This window comes from Passer domesticus, chromosome 3 (genome assembly GCF_036417665.1).
Source record: "Passer domesticus isolate bPasDom1 chromosome 3, bPasDom1.hap1, whole genome shotgun sequence".
NCBI classification, from domain to species: Eukaryota; Metazoa; Chordata; class Aves; order Passeriformes; family Passeridae; genus Passer; species Passer domesticus.
Window position 1 is genome coordinate 114,117,478 of NC_087476.1, and position 25,288 is coordinate 114,142,765.

Genomic DNA, 25,288 nt, shown 5'->3' on the forward strand with positions numbered 1-25,288 from the left:
AGCGCAGCCACCCGGCCCTGCGCAGCCCGTGCCAGCGCTGGCCCCGCTCCCAGGGCAGTGCGGTGCCCGGGGCCGCGCTGGCGATGCCAGCTCTGATGCCACCAGCGCAGCGACAGGCACCGTCCCCGTCCCGGCGATCGCGCTGGCACTGCCGGTCCCGTTCCCGGTCCTAGGGCGGGGCAGCGCCGGGCCGCTGCCGTTCCCGGTCCCGGGCCGGTGCGCCTCCCAGCAGGCGGAGCGGCGGCGCGCTGCGGTGCCCAGCCGCCTGTGCCGCCGCTCGGTGCCCGGGGCCGGCTGACGGCGGAGGCGGGCCCGGGGCGGGCCCGGCCGGGCGGGGACGGCCCGCGGGTGATGTCAGGCTGATGCTGTCGGTGCGGCGCGCGGTGCATTGTGGGCGAATCCCGCCGCCCGCCGCGGCTCCGAGGGGGAGGATGCGCTCGGGGCCGGCCCGTCCCACAGCCGCAGCCGCAGCGCGCCGCGCCGGCGGCACCGCGCCCGACGAGCCGCACTGAAGGGCGTGGGGCATGCGCTGCCTGCGCCGGCCGCAGCGGGAGGCGCCGGCGGCGGCGGGGCCAGGTGAGCCGGGCCGGGCCGGGCCGCGCCGCGGCGGGCACGGGCGGGGAAGGGAGGGACGGAGGGAGCGTCCCGCGGGCGGCCTGCGAGATGCGGGACCGGGCACCGCACCGGGCCGGGCCGTGCCGAGGCTGCGCGCGGGGCACTGCGGGAGATGTAGTTTGCCGCCCCACCCGGCTCCTCCAGCCGAAAGGGAGCGAGCCCCGCGCGCGGGACTCGGGTTCCCAGCGTGCCCGCGGGGGTGGGCGGGCCAGCGGCGGAGTGACGGCCGGGTGCCGCCAATGAGAAGGTGGGCCGGGTGGGGCGAACCAACTGCCGAGAGGGGCGGCGGGGAGTGGGGGGGCGGCGTGCCGGCAGCTGCAGTGCAGGGGCGGACGCGGCCACCTCCTCGGCGGGGGGAGGCGGGACGGCCCGAGGTGAGGGCAGGGCAGGGCCGGGCAGGGCAGGGCAGGGCCGGGCAGGGCGGGGCGGCGGCCGCCCCTCGACGCCGCTCCTGCCCGGGCCGGGGGAAGCGGCGATGCCCGGAGCTGCCGCCGCGGGAGGGGCGGGCAGTGCCCTCAGGGGCGGGGGCGCCCCGAGCGCTGAGCGGCTCCGCCGGAGGGAGCGGCCCCGCCGGGTGGTAGCGGGGTGCGGTGCCGGGCGGGGGCCGAGGTGCGAAGGCACGGCCTTGTGGCGGGCCGGGCTCCGGGGAAGCACACGGAGGGTGCCGGCCGGGGCTGGGCACGGCGTGCTGCCCGGGGCCGCCCGGTGCCGGTGCAGCCGCACGGCCAAAGCCAGCGCGCTCCGCGGAGCTCTCTGGGGAGCGAGCGCGGCCGCGGCGCTCCGCTGGGATAACTCCGTGGTGTTCGCGATCCGGGCAGGAGGCTGCGAGTTTCTCCTTTTTGGCGGGGTGGGAGTGATGCTCCCGTGTGCGTGGCCGTGTCCCCTGGAGCTTTGGGGCTCGGTCTCCTGCCGTGGTGTCGGTGTCGCTCGTGGCGCCCAGGCTGACATTGCTGGATGCGCCCGTAGTCATTGTGCTTTCCCCGCATTCCGGGAGAGGAGGTATCCGGTAACCCGGCTCTGACCCACTGAGGACTCCGGAGATGAACACCGTGACCTTGACGTGCATCTAGGATTTAGCAGGGAACCAGAACGCTGCATGAAACACTAAAGTCACACTGTCACTCTGACAGCTACTTTCATGACAAGTTCAAGACCCACTGTGTGTTTTGAGGGGTGGGGACTTCAGTACCTGTTGGTATCATGTTTCTGAGCAGCTCAAACCAAACCTGGTTTGAATTTTCTTAGTCTTGCAAGGTGGTTTGATGGATAGAAGGAAAGGTTTCCTAATTCTGCCATTTCACATGGATTTCTTGTAGTGTCACTGAAAATGTTGCCTTTTAGCAATAAACTTCTCAGCGAGTCACAACAGAGATTTTCAGCCTGGGGACTTCCCACGAGTGGAATTTAGTCTGGTGTTTTGTTGTGCCACAGGGTGTGCTAATCTCCCTCAGCTCGTAGGTGCTGTGCCTGTGCAGGTGCTCTGACTAAAGAGCCTCAGTTCTGTCTCACGAGTGTCAGTGTGTCACCACATTTCAGTGTGCTGCCTTCTTTTGAGAGGATAAAGAGGGGCAGAATAGGAATGATGTGTTCTGGCTTTCTTCCTTTGCGTGCCAGTGATCACCCAGCTCATAAGGAGCATCCTCCTGCTGATCCAGGTGGAATCAGAAACTTTTGAGATGTGGTGCTCATGAATGGTGTATGTGTGGTATATTCTCTGCTGTTAGTGCTGTGTGCTTTTTCCTGCTTTGTGATAATCTCATTCCTTCAGGAGCAGGCTGTGTTCCTCTTCTCTGGCAAAATAAAACACTGGAATCCCCTGTAAGACACTTTTATTACACCTTGGGGACACCTGCCTAACCTTTTTTAATTTTAATAGTCCTCAAGGGACAAGTGAGATCCCTGTCAATGCTCTTGGTCCTCCAGAAAGGAGTTTCTCTAGTGCTGGGAATTCTGTTCCTTCAGCTCCCAGCGTTGGTGCTAATCAAGTGGTGCCCATGGCCCGTGTGTGGATTTCCTTCCCTCTCCATCCCCAGTGTTTGTTGGTGGAGGCAACAGGCAGCCTGCAGCTCTCCTCCAGTGGAAGCAGCTGGCACTTGCTTTCCAAAGCAGGAATGATCAGACAGGTCCAGGAAGAGCCAAATCCATCTTTCTTCTCTGTCTTCAGTGTGGGAACCCCTTCATGCTGTTTCTTGCTCTCTCCTATGGAAAGACTGACTCATCTCTTTATGGTTTCTCAGGTAGCACACTCCTCTCACATGGGTCTTGCTGTGGGCTCATCTCTGCAATTCTGTCCTTTCAGTTTTTTGCCTTAATCTTATCTCTCTGTGTGTATCAATGTGCAGCGTCCAGAAAAACACTTCAGGAGGGGTTCCTCATCCTGGGAAGCTCCTAGGTTAGATTTGTTTGCCAAAGCTCCATAGTGACCTTCCAGTAACATTGATTGACTTTGAAAACAGAGCAGAGGACAGAAAATAGGTCCTTGTGGAGGAATAGGTGTTTATGAAGTCTTCAAGGGCTTTGTAAACTTCCCTCATTTTTAAGGATGTGTGGGCCTCTTTGGTATCTTCCACTTTGAGTATTGCACAGTCTGCATATTTGCTGCAGCGACTGTGGAAGCATTTGCTAAAAAACTGTTGTAGCTCTGCTAGTTTACTGAGCAAGATACAGAGTGGACACAACCAGTTCTCCCCTCCCCTTCTCGCATCAAAGGTAACAAAAAAATGGGTATTCCTTTGAAACATCAAGAAATACCCTTAAATGTCATTTTGGGATGCAGTCCCTTTAGAATAAACATTAAGGTTGCTTTGAGAGGGAGAAATAAGGAAGGCCAGCTATGAGACCTCCCTCCCTAGTCCAGAGGAAGAGTGGGAGAATCTGTTGGGTATGTGTTGAAACTTTAGGAATGAGAGGTGAGGGAATGGTGTGGCTTTTACTGCATCTAAAAATTGAGACTCCCTTGCATGTGAGAGTTTGCCCAGCTATGAACTGGGCAGTGACAATCCTTGTTGGACAAGGCCATTCCATGGTCTTCTCCACAACAGTGCCCATTGCCTGTGGATCACGCTGTTGAGAGCCACAGCAGTTAACCCCAAAAATATGGAAAATAATCTAGCAATGGCAACGTGTCTTGGACATTAATGTATCAAGTGATTTTTCACATGAACTTTTCTGGTTTTTGGAGACTGGTGGATACATCAATATATTAAGACTCAACATGGAAAATATAAAGCTGCCACAGTAGGTTTTTTCATGGGATTCACAGTCCCTTGGGCCCTTTTGGTCTTACCCAGTCCCACACTGTTTTGTGTTGGGCCTTCTCCACTACTCAAGAGCTGCACACATGGGAAAGGATCTTTTTTTGTATTTGAGAAGGAAGATGTTGACAGTGTGATGGACTGTAGAGCTAATCAAACAAGATGTGTTCGGAAACCCTTTCCTTTTGGTGTCAAGCTGTGTCATCTTTAATTTGGTGAGCAATATGAAAGGAACAAACTGGATCCTGGGCTGGCTCCAGCCAGAAAGGTGCAATGGAGAGCAGGGAATGCCTGTGGGCACAGATTTCCTCTTAGGAGAAATGAGGCATCCCAGCCTTCAGAAAGAGATCTGGTGTCAGCTGTGGCAGATGGAAGTGGATTCTTCTCTCAGGCCCACTGTCAGCCCAGGAGCTGCCTGGGTACAAAGCTTTGGTGGCCTCCCAGTCAGACAGGAAAAGACAAAAGGAGGCATTGATATCTGGTGAAAAGGTTTTGATTACAGGATCACATACTCAGCTGCTCAGTCCTTTCTCTACCAGTGACCAAGAGGTGATGCTCAGGGAAAGGCTAAGCAGATGGCACACTGTGCCATGGTTACACCCCTGATCACCTTGGGGGTGCAGGGTGCAGCTTTTCAGCCTTTTTATTTGTTGGCCTGACTAATTTTCCACGTACACAAGGTGTGACCTGTGTGCTAAGAGCACTCTGTTGTCAAACCTAGCTCTGCATTCCTGTGTGTTTTCCTCTCTTTTAGCCAGTTACTAGTTTTAGGGAAACTTTAGTTTTATCCTGGAACATCCTAGTTTCCACGGCCTTTGGCCTGATACCACAGATGTGCTTGTTGAGTCTTCTTAAAAGCATCTCACCTATCCTAATAGATCTATAAATCAGGGCTTCTCCCTTCTGCCTGCCATTTAGTTTAATTTTTAATCTTCAGTTTTCTAAACATGTCTGTTGTGGAAGACTGATTTTCCAGATCCTCTGCAGAGCTCTTCAAACAGCAGCCAAAAATTCTAGGTATCTTCTTTCTGATCTTTCCTTCAATCTTTCTGTTTCTTATCTGTCCATCATTTATCAGACTGACTGGGTGGCCTCTCATCATGTATGGGTAGAAAATATGTAGATTTTATCCAGAAGAATTTACTTAATCTCTTTCACATCACCAGGAAAAAAACATTATCACTTGGAATAATTTGTGCTGTTTTCTTCTTTTGCACACATCTTCAATTCTAAAAACCTTCTGTTGGCCCAGTAAGTCAGAATTAAAACTAAGTAGAAGTTGCACTGGCCAAAGATTTTCTTTAAAATTTCATCTTGGTAATATATCCTGATCTGCATGAGGAAACTGAAGTTCCCCATTGCCTCCTGTTTCCTAAAGGCACAGGCCATCTGTTCTCACATGGCAAATCACTGTGGCTGCTTCATTCTGGTCTGATGGGGTAGCTTTACTATTACATTTTTTCCATTTAGCCTTGATACAAAATTATTTCTTTATCTCCTGTGCGTCTGTCTGTTTATTTTGTCGTATGTAGTACTCTTTCTCCCCTGGAGTGACCCGGCCTTTTTCTGTGTACCTTTTCCATGGAGCACTGGAGAATGTGCCTGGGTAGCTCTGTGTTCACCCTCAAATCCTTTCATCCTTGTTCCCTACCATACCTCTGAAACCTGTTGCATCTCTTTGGTTTTTTTGGGTTCCATTTAAATACCTTATAATCCTGAAACTACTCTTTCTCTGTGTGTGTGTGTGTGTGTGTGATGCTTCTTCTAAAATTGAGCCCATTTTTTCCCTGAACTTGTAGCTCTTCATGAGAATCTGTCTCCCAGCACCTGCTGTGCCACTCCTACCCCAGACTGATCTACAGCTTCTTGTCATGCAGCTTAAATTCTTGGTACCTGTTCTGCTCACTGAAACAAGGGTATGGTATAGCTGCCCAATACTTTCACCTTCATAGGGGCATCAGCACAGTGCTTCTCTTGATTGGACACTCTAATAAATTGTCTGGCTTGTTTCCCTCATTTCATGAAAGTTGCTTGTTTGCTTCCTGTAGCACCTCAGCCAGAGAATAGAAGTCACCTTTGTGGTGACATTGTATTAGGAAACTTAGTGGTCTAGTCTTGAATTCAATGTCTTGAATTATTTAAACACAATCGAGCTGCATTATACTTCTAAAATTTACTAGTTTAGGAGTTGTGCCTGTAATTTATCGAAACGAATGGATTTTTTTAAATTTTGTTATCCTTGGGGGAAAAAAAAAGGTTAGCCTCAGGCAGAGTTACTCCAGTAACTCCAGAGTTATTGTTTTTAAGCAGAAGGGACTGAATCTTGTCATCTCACAGAAGGCCAAGAGCTTCCTGCTGTGGAGACAAACTCAGAGCACAGCTTGACTGAAGCTGAAATGGATCTGAGTCTGCTCCTCTGTTGTGCTGCCACTTGCCTTTGACTGACCCTACAGTGAACCAGTTCAGGAAGCTCCAAGCCAAGGAAACACTCTTATTTATTAGGAAGAGGAATCATTTTTCTGCTACTACACGTCACTGAACCCATGGTGGCCCGCTGGCCCGTGGTGGAATCCTGCATACATGAATTCAGAGCTGGGAGGAGAGAGGGGAATTGTTTCTCTTCATTTCAGGCAGATTTTTAGATTGGCTAATTAGGAACCTGAAGCTGTGGATCCAGCATTGGGGTCTGTAGGATTTATGGGGTAGTGTAGGTAATATGGTGTAACAGTGCTCCCATTAATTCTCACCTTTCATTCATTAGCATCTAAGCATTCAGAATGTGATTTTTGGGTGGGTGTTGGGTTTTTTGGGTTTTGGGGTTTTTTTTGTGTTTTTGCTTTTAGTAAAACTTTTAGTAGCTAAAGCATGCCTTCTTAGAGGTGCCCAACCTTGGTCTGAAAAGAGAATCCACCCTCTTTCTTGTTCCAAATCCTGTCCTTAAGGAAAACACCCATGAAAAACTAATTTGCAGTTGTCAGGTTTCAGCTTCTAGCAGAAGGTGAGCTAGAATGTCAGAGCCCTTCAGTTTTTTAAATTTTCATAATAGAGAAGTACTTCTCCACTACATTCCCTTGCTTTTGGGAGTTTCTTTGGGCTAACTTCCATGCATTTTAGAGAGTTTAGTTTTCAGGTGGAAGGCACCTTCCAGCCTTTTTTTCTGATTCAGGATTTTTAGTAGCCATGGATTACTGGACTCTACCAGTCTCTACTGTCTCTCACCAGTAGGCAAGAACAGAATTGCCTTCCCTTTTTTTTGTGCTTCTCTCTGTAGCAGTGCTCTGCTCTGTGTGCATGACCTCTATGGCTTATTCATAGATGTCTAAATGTGAGTTTGGTTGTATTAAGAAGCATTTTGTTGAAGATGCACTTTTTTTTTCTTTCTGCTGTTCCCCATTTCTATGAAGAAATAAGGAGTGGTTGATTCTCAAGTAGACACAAGGCTTATAGGGCTTTGTCCAGTGAGCCAACAGAGCAAAAAAGAAAATGTAAAAGGTGGAAATGCAAAGGGCAGGTAGTCAAGTAGTTTGTCACTCTTGTGACAGTTATCTGGGGGAAATGACAGGAGCCATTTGGTTTCCAGGGCTCAGAGCTATCTGGTTGCATAGGTCCTGCAGCCTCTTTTCAAGTCTGGTGGCAGTTCAGAAGCTGTTATTTCTGGTGTGCTTGTTGCTTCTTTTGCAAAACGCATTTTCTTTAACCTTGCTGCCTGTGTTTCTGATTGGGATGAGATTATATACATTTTTTCCCCTTCCAAACATCCCAGGCTGGACTTGAACCAGTAATTGTTCTGTCTGTGGAGTATTTATTATTAGAAGCATTCACCAGGAGCCAGCTTACTCTGGCAAGCTGAGCACGGAATGCACAATTACTCATTTCAGGTTGAGATAGGTTTGAAGAATTGCTATGAGCATTGACCAAGTCACGTACAAAATTTACTTTTCCAGTACTTTACTACAGCTGTGAATAGAAAATAATTTTTACATTAAAAGATGGCGTAAGGTTTATGATTTTTTTTATAGAAATAAGTTCTGACCATATTAGTTCTGTAACAGGAAATTCTCAGAACCCAGTTACTTGGCATAGCACTGGAAAATTAAGGATCAAAGTATAAATGCGGTTTATGTCAATGAATCAGTCCAGAAGAACAGATTTTAAAGTTTTGCTGGGGATTTTACTGGTGTGTTTTTTTGATTATTTGTACTGAGGATTTTGTTGGTTTTTAGGGTTTTTTCCCTGACTCAACAAGCTGGTGTAAAATCTGGTACCAGAAGGAGAAGGCATAGAGCTCAGTCATAGAGTTGCTTAACTCCACAGATAGGAAAACTGCTGGATGGGGAGCAATTGTTTGCATGTTCTGGGAGGGCAGGTACTGACGTTTGTGAGCTGGATGGCATTCTCAGCACGTGTGGAAATGGCTTTTATAGAGGCAGTCCTGACCAGCTTGTGGAACTCTCCATAATCTTGGCAACCCTTGGTCCTTGGAAACTGACTCACACAGCAGTGCAGAAAGGAATGGAACAGACCACGCTTGCACGTACAAGAATTTTTGTATCTTTTCCTCGGATGTTCTTGCATAGACTAAATACCACCCCTGGAAGCAGTGCACAGGCTGTGAGGGTGCAGTATCCCAGGGATTCCTTTGTTGGAGGCTCTTCCTCAGAGGCACCAGCTTGAGCTGTTACATCATTGCTGCCCCAACTCTTTTCAAAGGAAGATGACATCTGTGTGGACTCTCGGTGTGCTTTTGGGTTGGGTCATGCAGCAAGAGTCTTATGGGAAGAATGAGGACTTTTCATATCAGTAGGGAAGAGTGTTTAGTGGAGGGGAAATATGCAGTTTGGTAGAATCAGTGTAGTTAGAAATTGCTGTGATGCATTCCCAGCCCCCACGAGAGGCACTGCAGGAATCTGTAGGAATTACCCAGCCCAGTGCAGCTGCAAAGGGGCCAAGCAGCCTCTGGGACAAGGTGCTGTTGTGGCAGTGACCAGAGGCAAAGGCCAAATTTGATAGACCCCAGGATTATGTATAAGAAGGACTGCTTAACAGAAGAAGAGAGACAGTGGGAAAAATGGGAAGCAACCCAAAATGGTGATGGAGTAGGGACAATTGAGGTAAAACTGATTCTGCCAAAGAAATATTTAATCACTTCAGCCAAATGGTTTCATGAAAAAGCCCCGGGGGGAACAGAGGCAATAGCTAACAAAGTACAAAAGGTATGGATGGCTCCAGAGAATCACAAACTGTCTTTGGAAGGTGTTTAGCTAATAGGAACTTAAATCCCAGTGGTGTCCAGCTTACTGGATGCATGTGAACACTTGATCCAGTATGTTTTCTATATGCACAGAGTTCAAAGAGCAAAGTGTGCTCAGTAATAATCATCCACTTCCCCTGAAATGCAGGTACATTATATACAGCCTGGAAGTGAAGTGTTAATTAAGGCATTCATTAGGAAATCCAAATTAGAACCTGTGCAGGAAGGTCCATGTACTGTTTTATCATGTTCCCAATTTGCTGTTAAGGATTTAGGTAAGGAAAATTGAATATGCCATTCTCACATCAAACAAGTAGTGATGATCAACCAGTTAATAAATTACTGACTTCTGAGAATCCTTAATGATTTTGTATTGGGAATCACTTAAGTATTAGTGCACGGGAATCTATAACCTTGGACTCTACCCTGTGGTAATCTTGTTCATTTCAATTCTGTAAGTTTGTTATTTGTAATAATGTTACAAATTAGAAGGACAGTGGTTCAATGCCTCAAAGTCGTTTTCTTTTTCCTTTTACTATATTAGCAGGTGAGATTAACTGAGATAAAGGAAGAACAGTTGAGGAACACACCTGGTGCAGGTAGCTGGGTGTGCAGCTGCAGTGGGAGCTGCAGGTTGTGCCCTGGGTGGCAGGAAATGTCTGGAGGCACAGGCAAGGGGCCAGGAACTGGTGCCACCCTTTTGCAAAACAAAGGGCATGGGGACATGTAGGGCTGGCTGGCTGGTTCATCCAGAGGCTCTGTGGAACCCAAATAAAACAGGAGAAGACCCCAGACCAAATATCCCCATTTACCAAGAGGCACCAAGAGCACGAGAGGAGCACAGCCTGTAAGGGCACAAAAGTCCAGTGGTGCCAGTGGGACTCCCTGAGTGGTTCCTGAATGGTCAAACAGGAAAGTTTCCTTAGCCAGCTGTCTGCAAACTGAAAAGGGATGAGACAGAAGGTCAGAGAATGAAACTAGAATGAAATATAGGTTTGCAGGCAGCAGAGGAAGGATGAACCTGCTTCCATGAGCATGCTCCATGTAGGGGGAAGAGTTCCTTACAAAAATGGGAAAATGGGCTGTAGAAGCATGATTTAAGTGACTAACAGTTGGCATGATTTGTCATGTTTTTGTCAGTCCCAGGAAACCTCTTCTGTGTGATAACAAATAGAATATCAGTTGTGATCAGCACTGGGCTTGAAGACTGAAAAAAAATTTTGTCCCATTTAGTCTCATTTAGTCTGATATGACATCAGTGTAGCAAGTGGCAGTTGCCCCACTTATGCTAATTTTTATTATGAAAGTGCTTGGTAATATGAAGTCTACATGGCAAATCTATAAATACATGAATTTTCCTAGCAAAATACCCTCTCTTCCAGAATTTGAATCAAATTATGACATCTGTCATCAGGAACTTACTGTTATGTTCCTAACCTCTAAAGAATTTTTTACAAGTTTATTTAATACTTCATGGTTGTGGTGACTGCATCTATCATAAAAATGTTGAATGGGTAAGATGAACACAGCTTTCTCTGGAATGTAGGTTTAAAATGATTGATCTTGGGCTGTGGGCCCTTTAATAACCTGATATAATAGGTTGTAATAAGACCATTGAGCAACAGATGTTATCAGTTTGCTGTGTGCCTGAGTGGTTTTTTCAAGATAAAATCTTGTTCTTCAAGAAAAGGACTCAAGGAAGGTCCTGTTGACCACTCTGAAAATTGACTTGGAATGGCCACATTTGATGGAAGATGAATAACAGGCTCTGCACAAAAGCAGAGGGAAGGGAGAGGATGTGCTCTTGGGACATTCTGCATTACCTGAGGATCTGGTCACGCTCTGGTCCAGGATCAGGTGATAACAAAATACCCTTGTCTGTCAGGTGCAGGTTGATTCTGATATCATAAGTACAATCTATGTTTAGTTCTTGCTTTTATTCAGATATATTTGTTTTGGCTGCCAGCAGACTACTCAAGCTTTTCAGTAGTGATTTATATTGATTTTGCAGGTACAGATACTTAAGCTGCAGTTAAATGTTCATTGTAAGCAAACTGTAATGCTTGCCTGTTAAATTAGTGGAGGTTGAGCTGGTTATGATATCAGAGGGATTTCCTGGAGTTGGATTTAATATTCTGCTTGTTTCAAATTTGGAGCAATTCTGTCAAGGAGATTGGTGGAAGATAATAATAGACTTTCCTTTCAAATTGTCCTGCTCCCCATTGTTTTGCATGTACTGCTGAGATGTATTTGGGGAGGATTAGGATCACATAAACCCCTGGCAGTGTAGGCGTGCTTATCTGGTGTGCGTTCCTAATGATTTGTTGTCATAATTACCTGTGCTGATTCTCCCTGCAGATAGGTGGGTTTGGCACAGAAATTACTGGTGTGTCTGACTGCTCTGTAATGTGTGTGAATGCAGTCTCTGGCAGTGTGGTGTTGTTTGTTTGGGGGTTTTGTTTGATTTCCTCTAGTCCTATGCTGTTACTTTCTCTGTGCAGGCGGTGATAATTCAGTTGGCTGTGCAACTGGGTAGCCATAATAACGCTGTCAAGGTGCATCTGTTACTGTGTTTAATATGTATGTTCTGCTCAGTGCAGCCTCGTGTTAGCAGAGAATCTGGACCTTGATTGATTGCAGTCTGTCTTGATTGCAGCTTTTTTTGTTTGTTTTTCCCAGTTGCTCCTTAATGGTCATAAACCATTCAAAGATGAAAAATAGTCCCAGCATCTTGCAGTCTCACCTTTAGATGTTTTGATTTTTTGCAGAAGTGAAATGCTGTGAGCAGCAAGTCCAGAATTTCTAAGGCTGGTGCCATTCTCTGCCTGTGAGAAGAATATGTCACAGAGGAGGCTTTAGGCTGCAGCTGACAGGAGTTGAGCCTGCTCTCTAAGTGGGGTTTGCTGCAGCAGGGGCAGGCAGTGAAGGGAGATGGCTTCAAGGAATAATTCAGAACCTTATGAGCTCCTGCTGTCAGACCTGCCCTAACAGTGTATGGCTTGTTTTTCATTGCTGTTTCAAGTTCAGCAGGGAGTATGGTGTATCCCAGGGCTCAGGGGCTGTTAGTCCAGTGCACTGTATTTTTTAAATCAACTTATTTTCCTGTACTGTTTCACACATTCCTACCCTGATAACAGAATGCTAGTGCATGGTGCAAAGATGTAAGGGTTTTTTCTTTGTTTCAATGTGAGTGATTTAATTTTTATGGTTGGTATTGTGTGTTGGAAGGAGATGATGTTGGAAAACAGTGAGGGACACTGCGTCCATGCAGCTACTGCTGCCATTAACTGAGCCCTAGTGCTGCTGAGAAGTGGCACTTGGAAAATCCACTGGTTTTTGTTTTCTTACTTCTAAGCATTCTCAGTCCTACTTGTTATATTCTCATCTTATTCCCCAGCCCATCTGTTTCATTCAGCTAAATGATGCTTAAATTCTATTTACAACTATTTTTTGTTTGTTCCTCTCATGGAGGTATTGGACAGGGAGATTGACCTGATTTCCAGACTGCAGTTTATTTGGCTACTTCTTTTGGTTTTGCAGTTATCCAACTTCATCTCACACAATAAAGCTGTAGTTTCCATCAATGTTCCATAACACTTCTGAGATCCACTCTTATGGTGGATCATGCTCCTGAGCTCGTTCATGATGAGGAATTTGATCAAGTAAAAAGGGTCATTACAGCAGTCCAAATGGTTCTAATTTGTAGACATACAGAGCTAAGGATGTGTCCTGAAATGAAGTGGTATATTGCAATTCCTCCACAGTGAGATTAAGACCCTTAGTAAGGTGGTGAGAGACAGAATTCCATAGCTTTGTTCTTCTCTTTAATAACCACCTCATGTCTGATGAGTTTTGAGCTTGATGTGGGTGGGTTGCATTTTGAGCACTCCAACTGTGGTACACTGGGACTGAAGCAAGCCAACATAGGAGAGATCTCATATATTCATTAGGAATTCCTACAGGGTGTGCTTGGTATTTATAAGTTTAATTTTAAGAATGCTATAATCCTGTAAAATTAGGAAATATGTTTATTCCAATAAAGCTGTTTAAAATTTTGCTTGTATGAAAGAGAACCTTGTAGTGGTGGTTGGGCTGTGTATATGAGACTTTTTCCCACTGATTCTTTATTTTTTGTTCTCTGGCCACCTTGAAGAGCTAAAGAAGACATAAATATTATATATACACTCCTTCTGCTGAAAATACACTCCTCACCAAAACACAACTTGGGCAATACTGAGTCCTACCACAGGTCCATCTAGGCCAGTATCCTGACCTGAGTTCAGTAGGAATGGTATCTAGGATAGAGAATAAAAGCTGGAAAGGCATATAAAATGATTTCTCAGACTGCTGTCTGCCACATTCAGTAAACTGGTGAACATGGTTTTTTTCTGCATTTCTTTTATTATAAATGCCAAGACGCCAAGACTAAACTTATAAAGCTATGAAGTTTATGTGTTTATATAGTGGCTGAAGGAGATAATCAGTATGGAAGAGCTGATTTCATGCTTCTTCATGCTGAGGTTGGCCAAGAGATGGACTTTGTTTATTTCTCAGCTGCTTACCTTTGTGCTTCACTTGCTGTTTCTAGGAAGGCAGTTTTAGAGTATCTTAGGCTTGCTCAACTCCCTTGCATGACTCCACGGGACAGGGATACAAGAATTTCTTGACATCTTGTCAATATCCTACAGGAAAAGACAAACTGAAAGTTGTTGTTTTCACAGTCACTGTACTTTAAATTGTATCTCTTTATATTCAATAGTCACTGCATTTCAAAGGTAAGGAGAGTGGTGCAGTGTCTGGGTTTCAGATGCTTGGGTAACATGTAACATGCAGAAATGATGCTCTCTGCTGTGGTACTGCCTTACCACTCTCCCACTGGCCATCTCTTGCCTCTTCCCTTCTGTGCTGATGGTTTCTGCACAAAGATACCTTCATTGCTTCTTTTGCCCCTTGTGGTCCTCCTGGGTTTTTAGGTTGATGTGTTATGTCTTGCTATGGATGTAGGTAATGCTTGGCCCATAGGCTGAGCATGTTTCTGCAGTATTTGTACTGCCTCAGGAATAAAGTTTAGATTTGTGCTGCTACTGTGATCTAAAACAGCTTGGAGTTAGTTTCAGACTATAATTAAATTGGCATTTGCTTTGGCTGCATTACTCTGGTGATACCAGAGCATATCTGTAAACTTAGTTCTGAAATTCCATATTGCCCAATGGCTGCTATTCATGGTATTGCCCAGGAGGATTTTATTCTATTTCAAAGCCAGATTGCTTTAACTAACAGACATGATGTCTTTGTACACATGTATTAAAATTTTGATAAAGGAAAGTGGAATATTGCGCCAGGGAAAGCGACTGTACCTTGCCTAGCTTTGAGTGCTCGTGGACTTTCATGCTCAGTCTCTCCTCTAAAATTATTCTTTGGGATTACTTTCCAACAGTCACCAGACTGAAATCTTACTATGCACATGCATCACTAAAGTGATGTGAGGAGACCTTCAACAGTAGGGAGGGGATACTTATTTCTGTGTCTTATTATTGTTTGTAAAGTTAAAAGTTTGGGGCAGTCTATAATTAACTAACTTTTCTTTAAATACCAGAAGAAAAGCCAACATTAAGGGAGATTCTTGCAGGGGTTCTCTGTCCTGTGTCTCCAGGTGATGTGCAGGGAGGTTGTGTGCTCAGTGCTCACTGGTAGCTTAGGGATGGCCGGTTCAGGTGTTCTGGTGGGCATAAAGGAACTTGGGAATGACATTCCACTTGCTCATTAGAAGAAGAAGCACAAATGTTGTGCTGCCAAACACAGCAGGAACTTTCTCTTTCCAGTTTCTTATTTCTGTACCCAGTGATTGAAAGCACAGCTACCCCATACAGATGCAGGACTCTTTCAGTGAGAATTCGGAACATTTTGCAGCACCTTTCTTCTGAATCTCTTTAATACCCAGTTTTTTCTTATTTCTCTTCTATTATTTTGATTGTCCTTTAGCAGATGTTGGATTGAACATTTCTCAGCAGCCCTCTTGCTGAGTTAGTCTGCTGCTCTTTTTTTTCCTGTAGTTATCTTCTATATCTGGAATGAAATCTTCTTTTGTGAAGATTTTTATAAGATCTCTTTGAGATCTTTTGTTCATGTTTTGTTTGATCATCCTTTGTCTTGCACTTTTGACATACTTCTGTCTGCTGCTTCCTTGTGCACACTACGTGTTGCCCCCTTCACAGCCTTCCCTCTCAGTCCTTTTATTGCTAGGGAATGAGTTATTTTCTCTACTTGAGCTCATAATTAACTGGTAACTTTTTTGCCTTTTTTTTTGAACCTGAAGAAATGTGATTGCTGAGTGACCAGGTCTAGTATTTTTTAAAAGATTTGGTATTTATGTTGTTAATCTAAGCAACCAGAGTGCTACAGTGACACTCATTTTTAGAAAGGAAGATATTAATATTTTTGGGGAATGACAATAGAATTGCCAAGATACATGCTTAGTAAAAGATACAGCCTACTTCTAAAGCCAGTAAGATATCTGAGCAAGATCTTTTATTAGGCCTGCTTCATTCATTTTCTTCTAGAAAAGCCAAGTTAATGTGTTTCTGAAAGCCATTTTTGCTGAAGATTTATAACAAAAAACCCTTAAAATTAATATCAACATAGGCTATCTGGAGCTCCATACAAAAGCAGGAAGAAGGGGCAAGATGAACTCCACAGGCTCAAGTTATCTCTCTGATTTTAATTTGCTCATCTTTAGCACTGTGTGTAGGGTATGAGGAGGACTAACTTCTGCCTGGCTGAAGCCTTTTCTGACATTCCCCATCTGCTCTGCTTGGCTGTTCTTTACAGTGATGTGTTTGTAACCCTGGCCCTGTACAGTCCTTCAACCCTATTCAGACTTTTTAGGCTTATTGGATGCAATACCTGGCAAACCTTTCTGATTTGTGTTGGATGTCATCCAATGCAAGCCATAAAAGCTGCTGAGGTGGCAGCTGCTCTGCTAAAGCAAGACTTCTTCACCTGGTAACAATAAGAGCCCTTGCAACATTTTGGTGTTGGATTCTCATTGCATTGTCAAGCCCAAGAGCCCTGGAGTCCTGCGTGGTGTAGCTGGTGGTTGTCACCTTTTAGTTTGTGCTGCTGACTTGGAGCAGGGTTGTGTCTGTCAGGTTATGCATGGAGTGAGCTCAGCTGTTTGCAGGGTGAGTTTGCCTTCTTTCCTAAGAGGCTGGTTCTGATTTAGTCATAAGCAAGACCTGTGGAAATGCAGCATGTACTTGTACTGCGACCTGCAATAATTCTGTCGTTCATTCCCCCTTTTCTTTCCCCCAGATAAATGGCTCATTTAAACTGGGATCTACTGAAATACTCTCTGGCTGGCAAATGCAGTGCCTAGCAGCAGTCATCAAGGACGAACCAAACATGAGTGGTGGAGGGGAACAGGTCGACATTCTCCCGACCAACTACGTGGTCAAAGATCGCTGGAAAGTGGTGAGTAGCTCTGGCTTCAACGGCCCAAACAAACCTCCTCCTCCTCCTCCTGCAGTGGTACAGCCACTTCCCTGCTTAATCCTGGCCTCTGGCAAGCAACAGTGCAGTGGTGGGGTTTGACATGTCAGCAAGATACTGCAGGAAGAAGGGGTTTTGAGTGGTATTTTCAGAAGGCTAAATCTGACAAGGATTTTTATGTAGGATTGAGCTGTTGCAGCAGGCTGAATAGTGTTCTAGTAGGAAATTAGATTTCAAATTACTGTGGCAAAGAATACTACAGACATGACTATAAATAGATTGCATTACAATAAAATAATGTAAAACCAAATGTTTTGGGCTGGAATGTCAGCTACTTCAAGAGTCAGAAAGTCCATGATTAACTAGCTGGTTCAACTTCTGTGTACATTTATTGGGATACTTCTTAAAATTATGTCATCATATGTTAAGAGTTTTAGTTCTTATCTCATCTGTTGTGCAAGCTGGACAGGACTTTTTTTCTTTAAAAATGCTGAAAAAGCATTTAAATCCCATGTATACCATTGTCTCAATTTTTAACTAGAATTACCAGCATTCTCTGAATTGTTAAACTCCCAGCAGAGGCCTCGCTAATTTAAACTACAAGTGATTTGCATTAATAGCACTGAGTTGTTCTTTATGCTGACTGGCTGTGCTACAGTGGCCCTGTGTGTTTTGCAGTGGAGTGTGGAGAGCAGAGGACTAAAGAAGATTGGGACTCTGAATTCCCTTCAGTTCCAGGCTGTGGATAGGTTATTTTTCAATAGCCCACTAAAGACAAAATCTTATCCTTTCATTAGACCCAGCCCTGTTCTTGTTGCTCCCCATTGCCTCTCTTCACTTTGTTTCAGCATTCTCCTCAGCCTTCACTGTTCTGTCTGGCCAATTGCTGAACAGCCTATTTATATTTAAGCAATTCAAACTGTTCTTCATTCTCCTGGCTTCTTGAGAGCAGATGGAGAAGCTCAGTTTTCTCTGTGATTAGACACCAAAATGGAGACAACCCCTTTGCCCCTCCCAAAGCTTTCTGTCACAGCTGAAGGAGAGCTTTGCTGTGCTCCTGCAGCTCTGGACTGGAGCACATGTACTTGTTTTGGAGGGATCATCCATGGGCAGGTTAGCTGACATAGAGGACTTGAATCGTGCCCTGTGCTTACCAGTGTCTCAGAAAATAATGATTGCAGCTTTTATCTGTCTCTCTCTGCACAAACAGAAATTTCCCCAGAGCCTGAAATTTGGTCAGATTGGTGCATGTTCTTTGCCAAGCTGGATTTCAGCACTCTGCTGATGCCTTTGCTTCAGGTGCATGATTGCTAATACTCATTCCTCCTTAATGTGAGGAAGAACTTGTTCACATTGAGGGTGGCAGAGGATTGGAACAGGCTGCCCAGGGAGTCTGTGGAGTCTCCATCTCTGGAGACATTCCAAACCCACCTGGATGGGTTCTTGTGTCACCAGCTCCAGGTGACCCTGTCGAGGCAGAGGGGTTGGACTGGGTGATCTGCAGAGGTCTCTTCCAACCCGAACAGTTCTGTGATTCTGGGATTCTCTGTTCTCCTTTACCTTGGCTAACTTTAGCTTGTACCATTCCCTATTCATCAATCCTGGAGTTTCTCCTTCATGGAGAGGAGTGCTAAAACTTCTGTAAATGATGGGAGTATTTTTGTAACAGTCTAAACAAAGTAACTTCATTCTTGGCAACAGCAGAACTCTTACAAGCACCAAAACCTCCAAATAAAGTCTAAAATAAGCTTGGTGATGCTTACAGGGAACATTTATTTCAAACCAATTTTAAGTTGGTAGAGGCACTAAGTGTGGGATTCAGTGCTTCATTGTTGTATGAATTTGTGACTGGGGCCCACTAGAAGCTCTACCCACTAACTCTGCCTTAGAAAAGATAGAAATGAGCAGCTGTATTGTTAACAACAACTACCTCTAATTAGAGGAATAACCTTTTATGTTTTATAATGTCTCACAGTAGCCTTAAATACTGCAGTGAGGTCATTGCCCCACTTGAAGGCTCTGAGAAATGACATGTCTTGCTAAAGGCTGTAAATAGCAATGAGAAATCCTTTTTCCCAGCTCTGAGTAGAGCTGGGAACTTGACCACGTGCTAGCTGATTTGTGCATTGTGAACCTTCATTGAACAGTCATTCCCCCACCCCAAAAAAAAGTGTGAAGTGCAGACCCTTTCCTTTCAGGCAGGCCTTCTGTGCCTTTCCCTTTCTTTAAGCTGGTGTGGGACCAGTCAGAACCACAAGCTGTGGGGGGCTTGAAGTAATCTGGAAAAACTCTGAAAATACTTCTGGTGGCCCAAGGAAATGGACAGCGCAGGATCAAGTGACCAAGGAAAGAGGGACTGTACCTTAAAGTCAGCATACAGCTGTAGTATCAGGAGTAGCATTTTTTTCCTTTTGTCACAGATCTTTCTGAATCTAGCCCAGAATGTGCCAGTTGTATGGTCCAGTCTTTGCTGTGGGTGATGGATCCTGCTCAAGCAGGTGTGTGACATATTTATGTGATGCTGGGGTGCAACTGCCAGAAGGTCTTTTGTGTAATTTGTCCTCCCAGTGTCTCTGGCTGGGCATCTGCTTGAACCTTGTAGCTCTTAGTGCTGGCATCCTTCCATTATTGAGCCAATTTCTAATTTTAGATTGGTGTAATATATTCCTTGAATTCCTTTCCTTCTTTCCTCCTTTCTGCTGGCTGACAAAGCTTTGACAAATGAAGATGCTAGTTCTCTGCAGTTAGCCTGCTGGTCGTTCATTTTCCTGTCACTTGAAGTCAGTAAAGTTTGGCTGTCTGACAGCAGTCACATTTTTGTTCTTATTTATGAAAAAAGACATGGACAGAGTGTGCTTATGGTTTTTATCAAAACTTGTAGATTTGGAAGTATTCTTTTTAGTCATCATCCTTTACTTGCAGATACTTTTGATGCTTTGACTAGATGAAATTTAGGCAATACTGGAACCACATGACTTTTGCTGAGTCCCCAGAGGGTCTTGATCCACATGTGCTCTGAATGATGTGAACAATTTTGTTCAGGGGAGGGAACAAAGTGAAACGTAACTTGTACTTGCTTTGAACTAAGTATGGATGTTAAAGCTGAATTTTGATGCATCTCTTTATTTCACATAAATGCCTTTTACTGGGGATTCACAACTGACACTTTTTAGCAAGAGAGAGTTGGCAGCTCCTGCACTGAGCTTTGAACACAAATGATGACTCCTGTACATGTGTATGTTCTTTTCCTAGGTGCAATCCATGTTTTATTTTCTTTCAGGTTTCTGAGCTTCTTGATCTGAAGCTCTCCAGTTTATTTTGGAAATCTTGCTGGAAAGCCCACAAAACTTTAGTGGATTCTTTACCTTGTCTTGTTTAGAAAGACAATTTCTTATTCCGAGAGGGAACCTGGGGCAAGGAAGGTTCTTTATCAGACTTAGGGCCTGTTTTGGTCTCACTTTGAATTGCTTTAAGTGGGCTTTGACAGGTCTTCAGATGATTTAGCATGTGGCTGGCCGAGTTCTCTGAAGAGTCTGGTGAGCAAGGGTCAACTCCTCCTCAGCTGTTGAGTCAGATGAGGCCTACTGGCCTTTTCTGGATCAAGTAGCTCATCGGGCTGCAGGAGTTGCAGGCTTGGCTGTACAAGTGCTCCTAGAAGACAGCCACAGTGGTCACTGTTTCACCTTGTCAAATCTTTGCAGTCTGTGAGTGACAGACTTGACCCTGGCTGAGTTCACTAAAGGTTGCTGGCTTTCCATTTGGTCCTTTGCCCTGGATTTACAGTGCACATTTCTTTACATTTCCACCAATCCTGACACCAAACCATTCTGCCTTGGTCCTGGAATATTACCCTGGGAAGGTCTAGTCTTTATATAATATCCTTGGAAGGCAGACTTTGTTCAGAGCAGTGGTGTCGTATATGCTTCTGGAATAAAAAATTAAATTTGTATTCAAGCTTATTTTTGGCTAGGGTTGTGTGTTGCCTTGGTTTTTTGAACTGTGTCTGAAAGTACTGATTTTTGCTTAGTGAGAAGGCTGCATGTTGCTGTTGTTGTTTGGGGTTTTTTTTAGTAAGCTCTGGAAGATTGTGCTACAAGAGTCTTTTTCAGGATAAATCAAAAATATTTCAGAATATTTAAAAGAGACTTCAAAGGGAGCCATCTGTGTCCCGTGTACCTCCTGAGTGTCTGTGTCCAAGTCCAAATACCTATCTGTTTGATCAGATGAGCTATTCACTTGATGCCACAGCCTGGAATAGACACCTGGACACCCAGCTCACACAGGGGCTCCTGCAGTTAGTTGGAATGAATCCTGCTGGTGTTGACAGCTTGCATCCCAGTCATCACAGTAAGTGGGCTGTAGCAGGGGCAGAAGAGAATATCCCCAAGGCAGTGAGGATTAGCATGGGTGCTGACTCATGATGACCACTTAGGTGATTCTAGTTAGCTGTTTAATTCTCTTCCTTGACTTGGTGTTTGCAGTTTCATTACTGGTTTGGGGTTTTTTGAGTGGTATATGCCCATTCTCCTTTGTGTCCAACAGAAGGTTGTCCCGAGTTCACCTTAGAAAGTGAACTCCCGTGGAGCACCCAGACAATGAGACAATGGATGTGACATAAGCCCCTGACCTCAGCCAAAACCTTGACTTACAACAGCTTGCTCTGGAACAAAGCAAAGGAAATGGCTGCTGATGGCCTCTCGATGTTGCTGAAAACTCAAGAAGTATGGCAGTGCTAGGGGTGATGTTGAATAGATGGTACCATCTGGTGTGCTGGGAAAAGTATGCCAGAGAATAATTTCCATAAGAGTGTGAGAAAGGATGCAAGGAAACAAAGGCAGCTTTGACAGCCTTCCATTGGCTAGAATGTGTGTATAAAATCAGTTTTCTGATTCAGCAGAAGCTTTGATCTTGATCTCGTGTGATCTCCCATTTGTTTCTCTGTAGACCTTTGTGTGTCCTCCAGTTTGGCTGTTTTGCCAGGTGTGCAGTCTCAATATTGTCCCTCCAGTTCCCAGTTTACCTTTTTGCCTTCTGTAGCTTTTACGGTCCCTTTCCCTTTCTCATTAATATATCAGACAACAGAAGATCTTGTGTACTGAATCCTGAGGTATTAGCTGACGTGTTGTTGCTATGCTGAATGTAGCACTGTTTTGAAAGAAAGATTTTTAATAGCCAGCTCTCTTAGTGTGAATTTCCAAGTGGAAGTAGGGCTGCACTGTAATAATTTATGAATAATCTGTGGTGACCTAGTTATTGTCTGTTTACTGCATGAATATGCCTGTTTAGCCCCATGGAAGGTCATGAGGGAAAATGACAAGAAGTTGCTCTGGACAGCAGCTTTCAAAGGGTTATCAAGTAATAGCTTCAGAGACAAGGCTGGCTGTCAAGCTGTCAATATGGAAAACACTTCCTTCTTCATGTGGAACTGTTTTTCTTGATCTGGGAGCCAGAAAAGCAAATTATTTTGGTCAACTTTGGGAGGAAAAAGCTCTGCTCTTGGTAGGCAGGGCCCTTTGTTCAACAAACTGGACAAATGCAAAGGACAGCCTTTGGTGGTACAGAAGACACTAAAATATCATCTAAACCTCATTAAACATTGTGTAAGATCCATGTTTGGCTATCTGTCTGACTGAAAGTTCTTTTCCTCTCTTAAGTGTTACTGCTGCTGTTGGAAAGAAGTGGCACTCGGGGCTTGCAGAGCAGTTGTTAACAGAGGGAACACAAAATGCTGAAGGGAAGGGCTGCAGCTTGGCTCAATGAGCAAGTGCTAAGCAGATCAAGGGAGCCCTGATCTATCTCTGCTGTAAACCTGAATTTCCTCCTGGGCAGCACAGCAGGCTTTAAATATATCTAAGAGAAACAAATATAAAATTACTTTCCTGGCATAGACATCGACTCTTGCAACACATAAGGAGTCTTTATTATACATGATTATATATAACTATGTGCACATATGCTGTCAAGTCTCAGCAGAAGGAGGATCAAGGAATCACCTTCCAGGAAAGGCAGAGGATCCTGACTTGCTCTCTGAATGGGAGGCTACTCTAGAACAGGCAGACAATCTGTCTCTAGAAGGTACATATCAAATATGCTGAAACTTAGACATCTTTAGCTTTGTGTTTTTGTCAACTGAAGTAATTGATTCCTATTGTGGAACAGTCTTTAATTTTGCAGAGACACAAAAAGCATAATTTGGTTGGGTTTCAATCTAAAGAGAAAAAGAGACTGAGAAAGAATGGAATTGTACTGGTGGCTTGTACACAACTGTTTTGAGGTAATGCTGTTAGCAGTTCTTTGAAATACTACACTGAAGTAACTTCACTACCAGAGACGTTAAAGCATCTTGTAAAATATTCCAGTGGATGTTTTGTTCTGTGTTTAAAATCCTTTGAATGAGATGTAAACTTCATTTAACTTATTTCTTGAAAGATTAGTTCCAGCTACCATGGTTATGTTTTATTGCAGGGATGTATTTGTTGGGGGGGAATGACAGTTGCATCTATCATGGTCTGGACAGTGGTTCTGCTGTCTCCTTGAAGGGTCTTTCCTTGAATTTTGGCAAGAACATCATGGAGGCAATGGGCATTATCATTTGCTTTTAAAAGTATCACCTGCCATTGCTTGCTAGGCTCATTTTTTGTTGTTAGAGCAAAGAATTTATACATAGCACAGTCAAGTGGGTAGCTGGATTTTTGCCAAGCTGTGCAGTGAAGGGATTCAGGCACAGCACAGATTGGGAGCTGAGCTTGTTCTCCCTACGCAGTCAAGGAGCTGGCTCTGTGAGAGGCAGCTTGCTGTTCCTCTTGTGTACATTGTACCAAACCCCTTTGTACTTTTGCAGCTGAAGAAGATCGGTGGAGGTGGCTTTGGGGAGATCTATGAGGCAATGGATTTGCTGACCCGTGAGAATGTGGCCTTGAAGGTGGAATCAGCTCAGCAGCCCAAGCAAGTTCTCAAGATGGAAGTGGCTGTCCTGAAAAAGCTGCAAGGTAAGGCAAAAAGCCCTTTGGAAGAACGACAAATCACTGTGCGTATTAACAATTAGAATCCAAAGTTACAAATAGTTTTTATAGTTTTCTCTTCAACTTCCATCTATATGTGATATCATGTTAAGTCATCCAGCTCAGAAAGTTGTTACATTGTGCAACTCAAGTGAGATCCAACAACATGGACTATTTTGTCTGCCAGGATATAAGGACAATGAGGAGGCTTAGACTGAGCTATTGGTCCACTAGTGATGCAGATTAGAAAATAAGGAATAAAGGGAGCAGCGTCTGACTAAAAAATGAGGTTGCCTCCCAGAGGACATGAAGCACTGAAGCATGACAGAGTCTCCAAGTAAAATGGTTGACTAGTACAGAAATGCAAAAAGTGGACAAGAGGAGGTATAGGGAAACTGACTAATTTTTCATGTACCTCATTGTCCTGAAGGCAAAGCATGAAGTGATGTGCCTCTTCTTAATGAGGCTGGAAGGGAGCTCTCTTGAGCAGTTGTTCCTGGTTGAAGGAGGGGGGCTTCTACTAAAAAGATTGCTATGGAGGGATGTAAATGAGGAATTTCTAAATCTGCCTTTGAGGAACTGAGAACTGCTGTTGGCTGAAGGGCATCGTGCATGGACTTCCTTTTTAAGGCAAAGACAGCTATTGCCAGGTACAGTTTATGTGTTATAGTATAATATACATTTTTAGGGATGTTCCTTTCTGCAGGATTTCTACTTGGGCTGAGGAAACACCTGCTGAAGCAGTGAGTAGGATCCTTTTCACCAGGGCTCATGTTTCAGAGATAATGTTGTGGCCCTATGAGTCTATACCTTTGCCTTTGTACAAAATCTCCAGAGATTGAATTGAATTCGAGGGTGTGACTGTTGCAGGCCTTGTGAAATGAGTTACTCAATGTTTGTGACAGATTGCCTCTAGGTAAAAGCCAGTGAATTATTTTTGAAGGTCAAATAGTTTTCCACATTTCAGCTCCCCCAAGAGGAGGACTGATAAGGCCTCTTTTGAATACTCTGGACTGTAAAAGATGCAGCTGAGCCGTATAAAGGAGAAACCAGCCCAGGTCACTGTGAGGACTCTTGCTGATCTGTGAAAGGCCTGGATACACAAGCTCCCAGAGAGCAGCAGAGTGAGTGTCTGAGGTCTGGACATACTGCCATGAGGGCAAGTAAGGCTGTGATTGAGATTTTTTTGGTTTTTTGTACTCTTGAAACTGCTCTGCATTGAGCGAGGGTAGGACTGTATGGAATGATGGATTTTAGAGTACCACAAGAAAATGCTGTCCTGCTGGCCACTGCCAATAGGTGCTGCATCCAGGGCAGGGAATGCTTGAAAAGCATGACCTGAAATCACTGAACCAGGACTAGCATCAGAAAATGTGCAAGGTGTTGACTAATACTTCTGTTTATTTCTGGAAGATTGTTGAGAATACCAAATGCTTGAATAAACACCCACATTTGTGTACAGGATGATGTTGGTAACTGGGGAGAGGGAGTGGTGGTATATGGAGCTAGGAAAAGCCCCTTGGCAAAGCAGTTAGTAAATATTCAGGGAAGGGACAGAAAAGACAGAAGAAGCAGAATTGGCTGTGCATCAGCTATCCTGCATGTAAGAATGACACATTACTTCAGCCATGTTTTTACAAATCAAGCTGTTCTGTGAGGAATTTAGCTTTTTTTGGTTG

The 25,288-nt window shown here is 44.7% G+C and overlaps 1 protein-coding gene across 2 annotated transcripts in view; it reads left to right on the top strand.

Annotated features, from left to right (window-relative positions):
• The first annotated feature begins 379 nt into the window (after positions 1 to 379).
• The window catches only part of TTBK1 (tau tubulin kinase 1), a 100,561-nt gene continuing 75,652 nt past the window's right edge, over positions 380 to 25,288 (top strand). The window contains exons 1-3 of one of the 2 annotated variants that reach the window (XM_064415264.1): positions 380 to 576; positions 16,432 to 16,590; positions 23,450 to 23,597. In XM_064415264.1, coding sequence (XP_064271334.1) covers positions 16,483 to 16,590; positions 23,450 to 23,597 — 256 coding nt within the window. In that variant the 5' untranslated portion in view covers positions 380 to 576; positions 16,432 to 16,482. Of the gene's footprint in view, positions 577 to 900; positions 990 to 16,431; positions 16,591 to 23,449; positions 23,598 to 25,288 lie in introns of those variants that run through there. The other variant, XM_064415263.1, reaches the window with a different exon arrangement.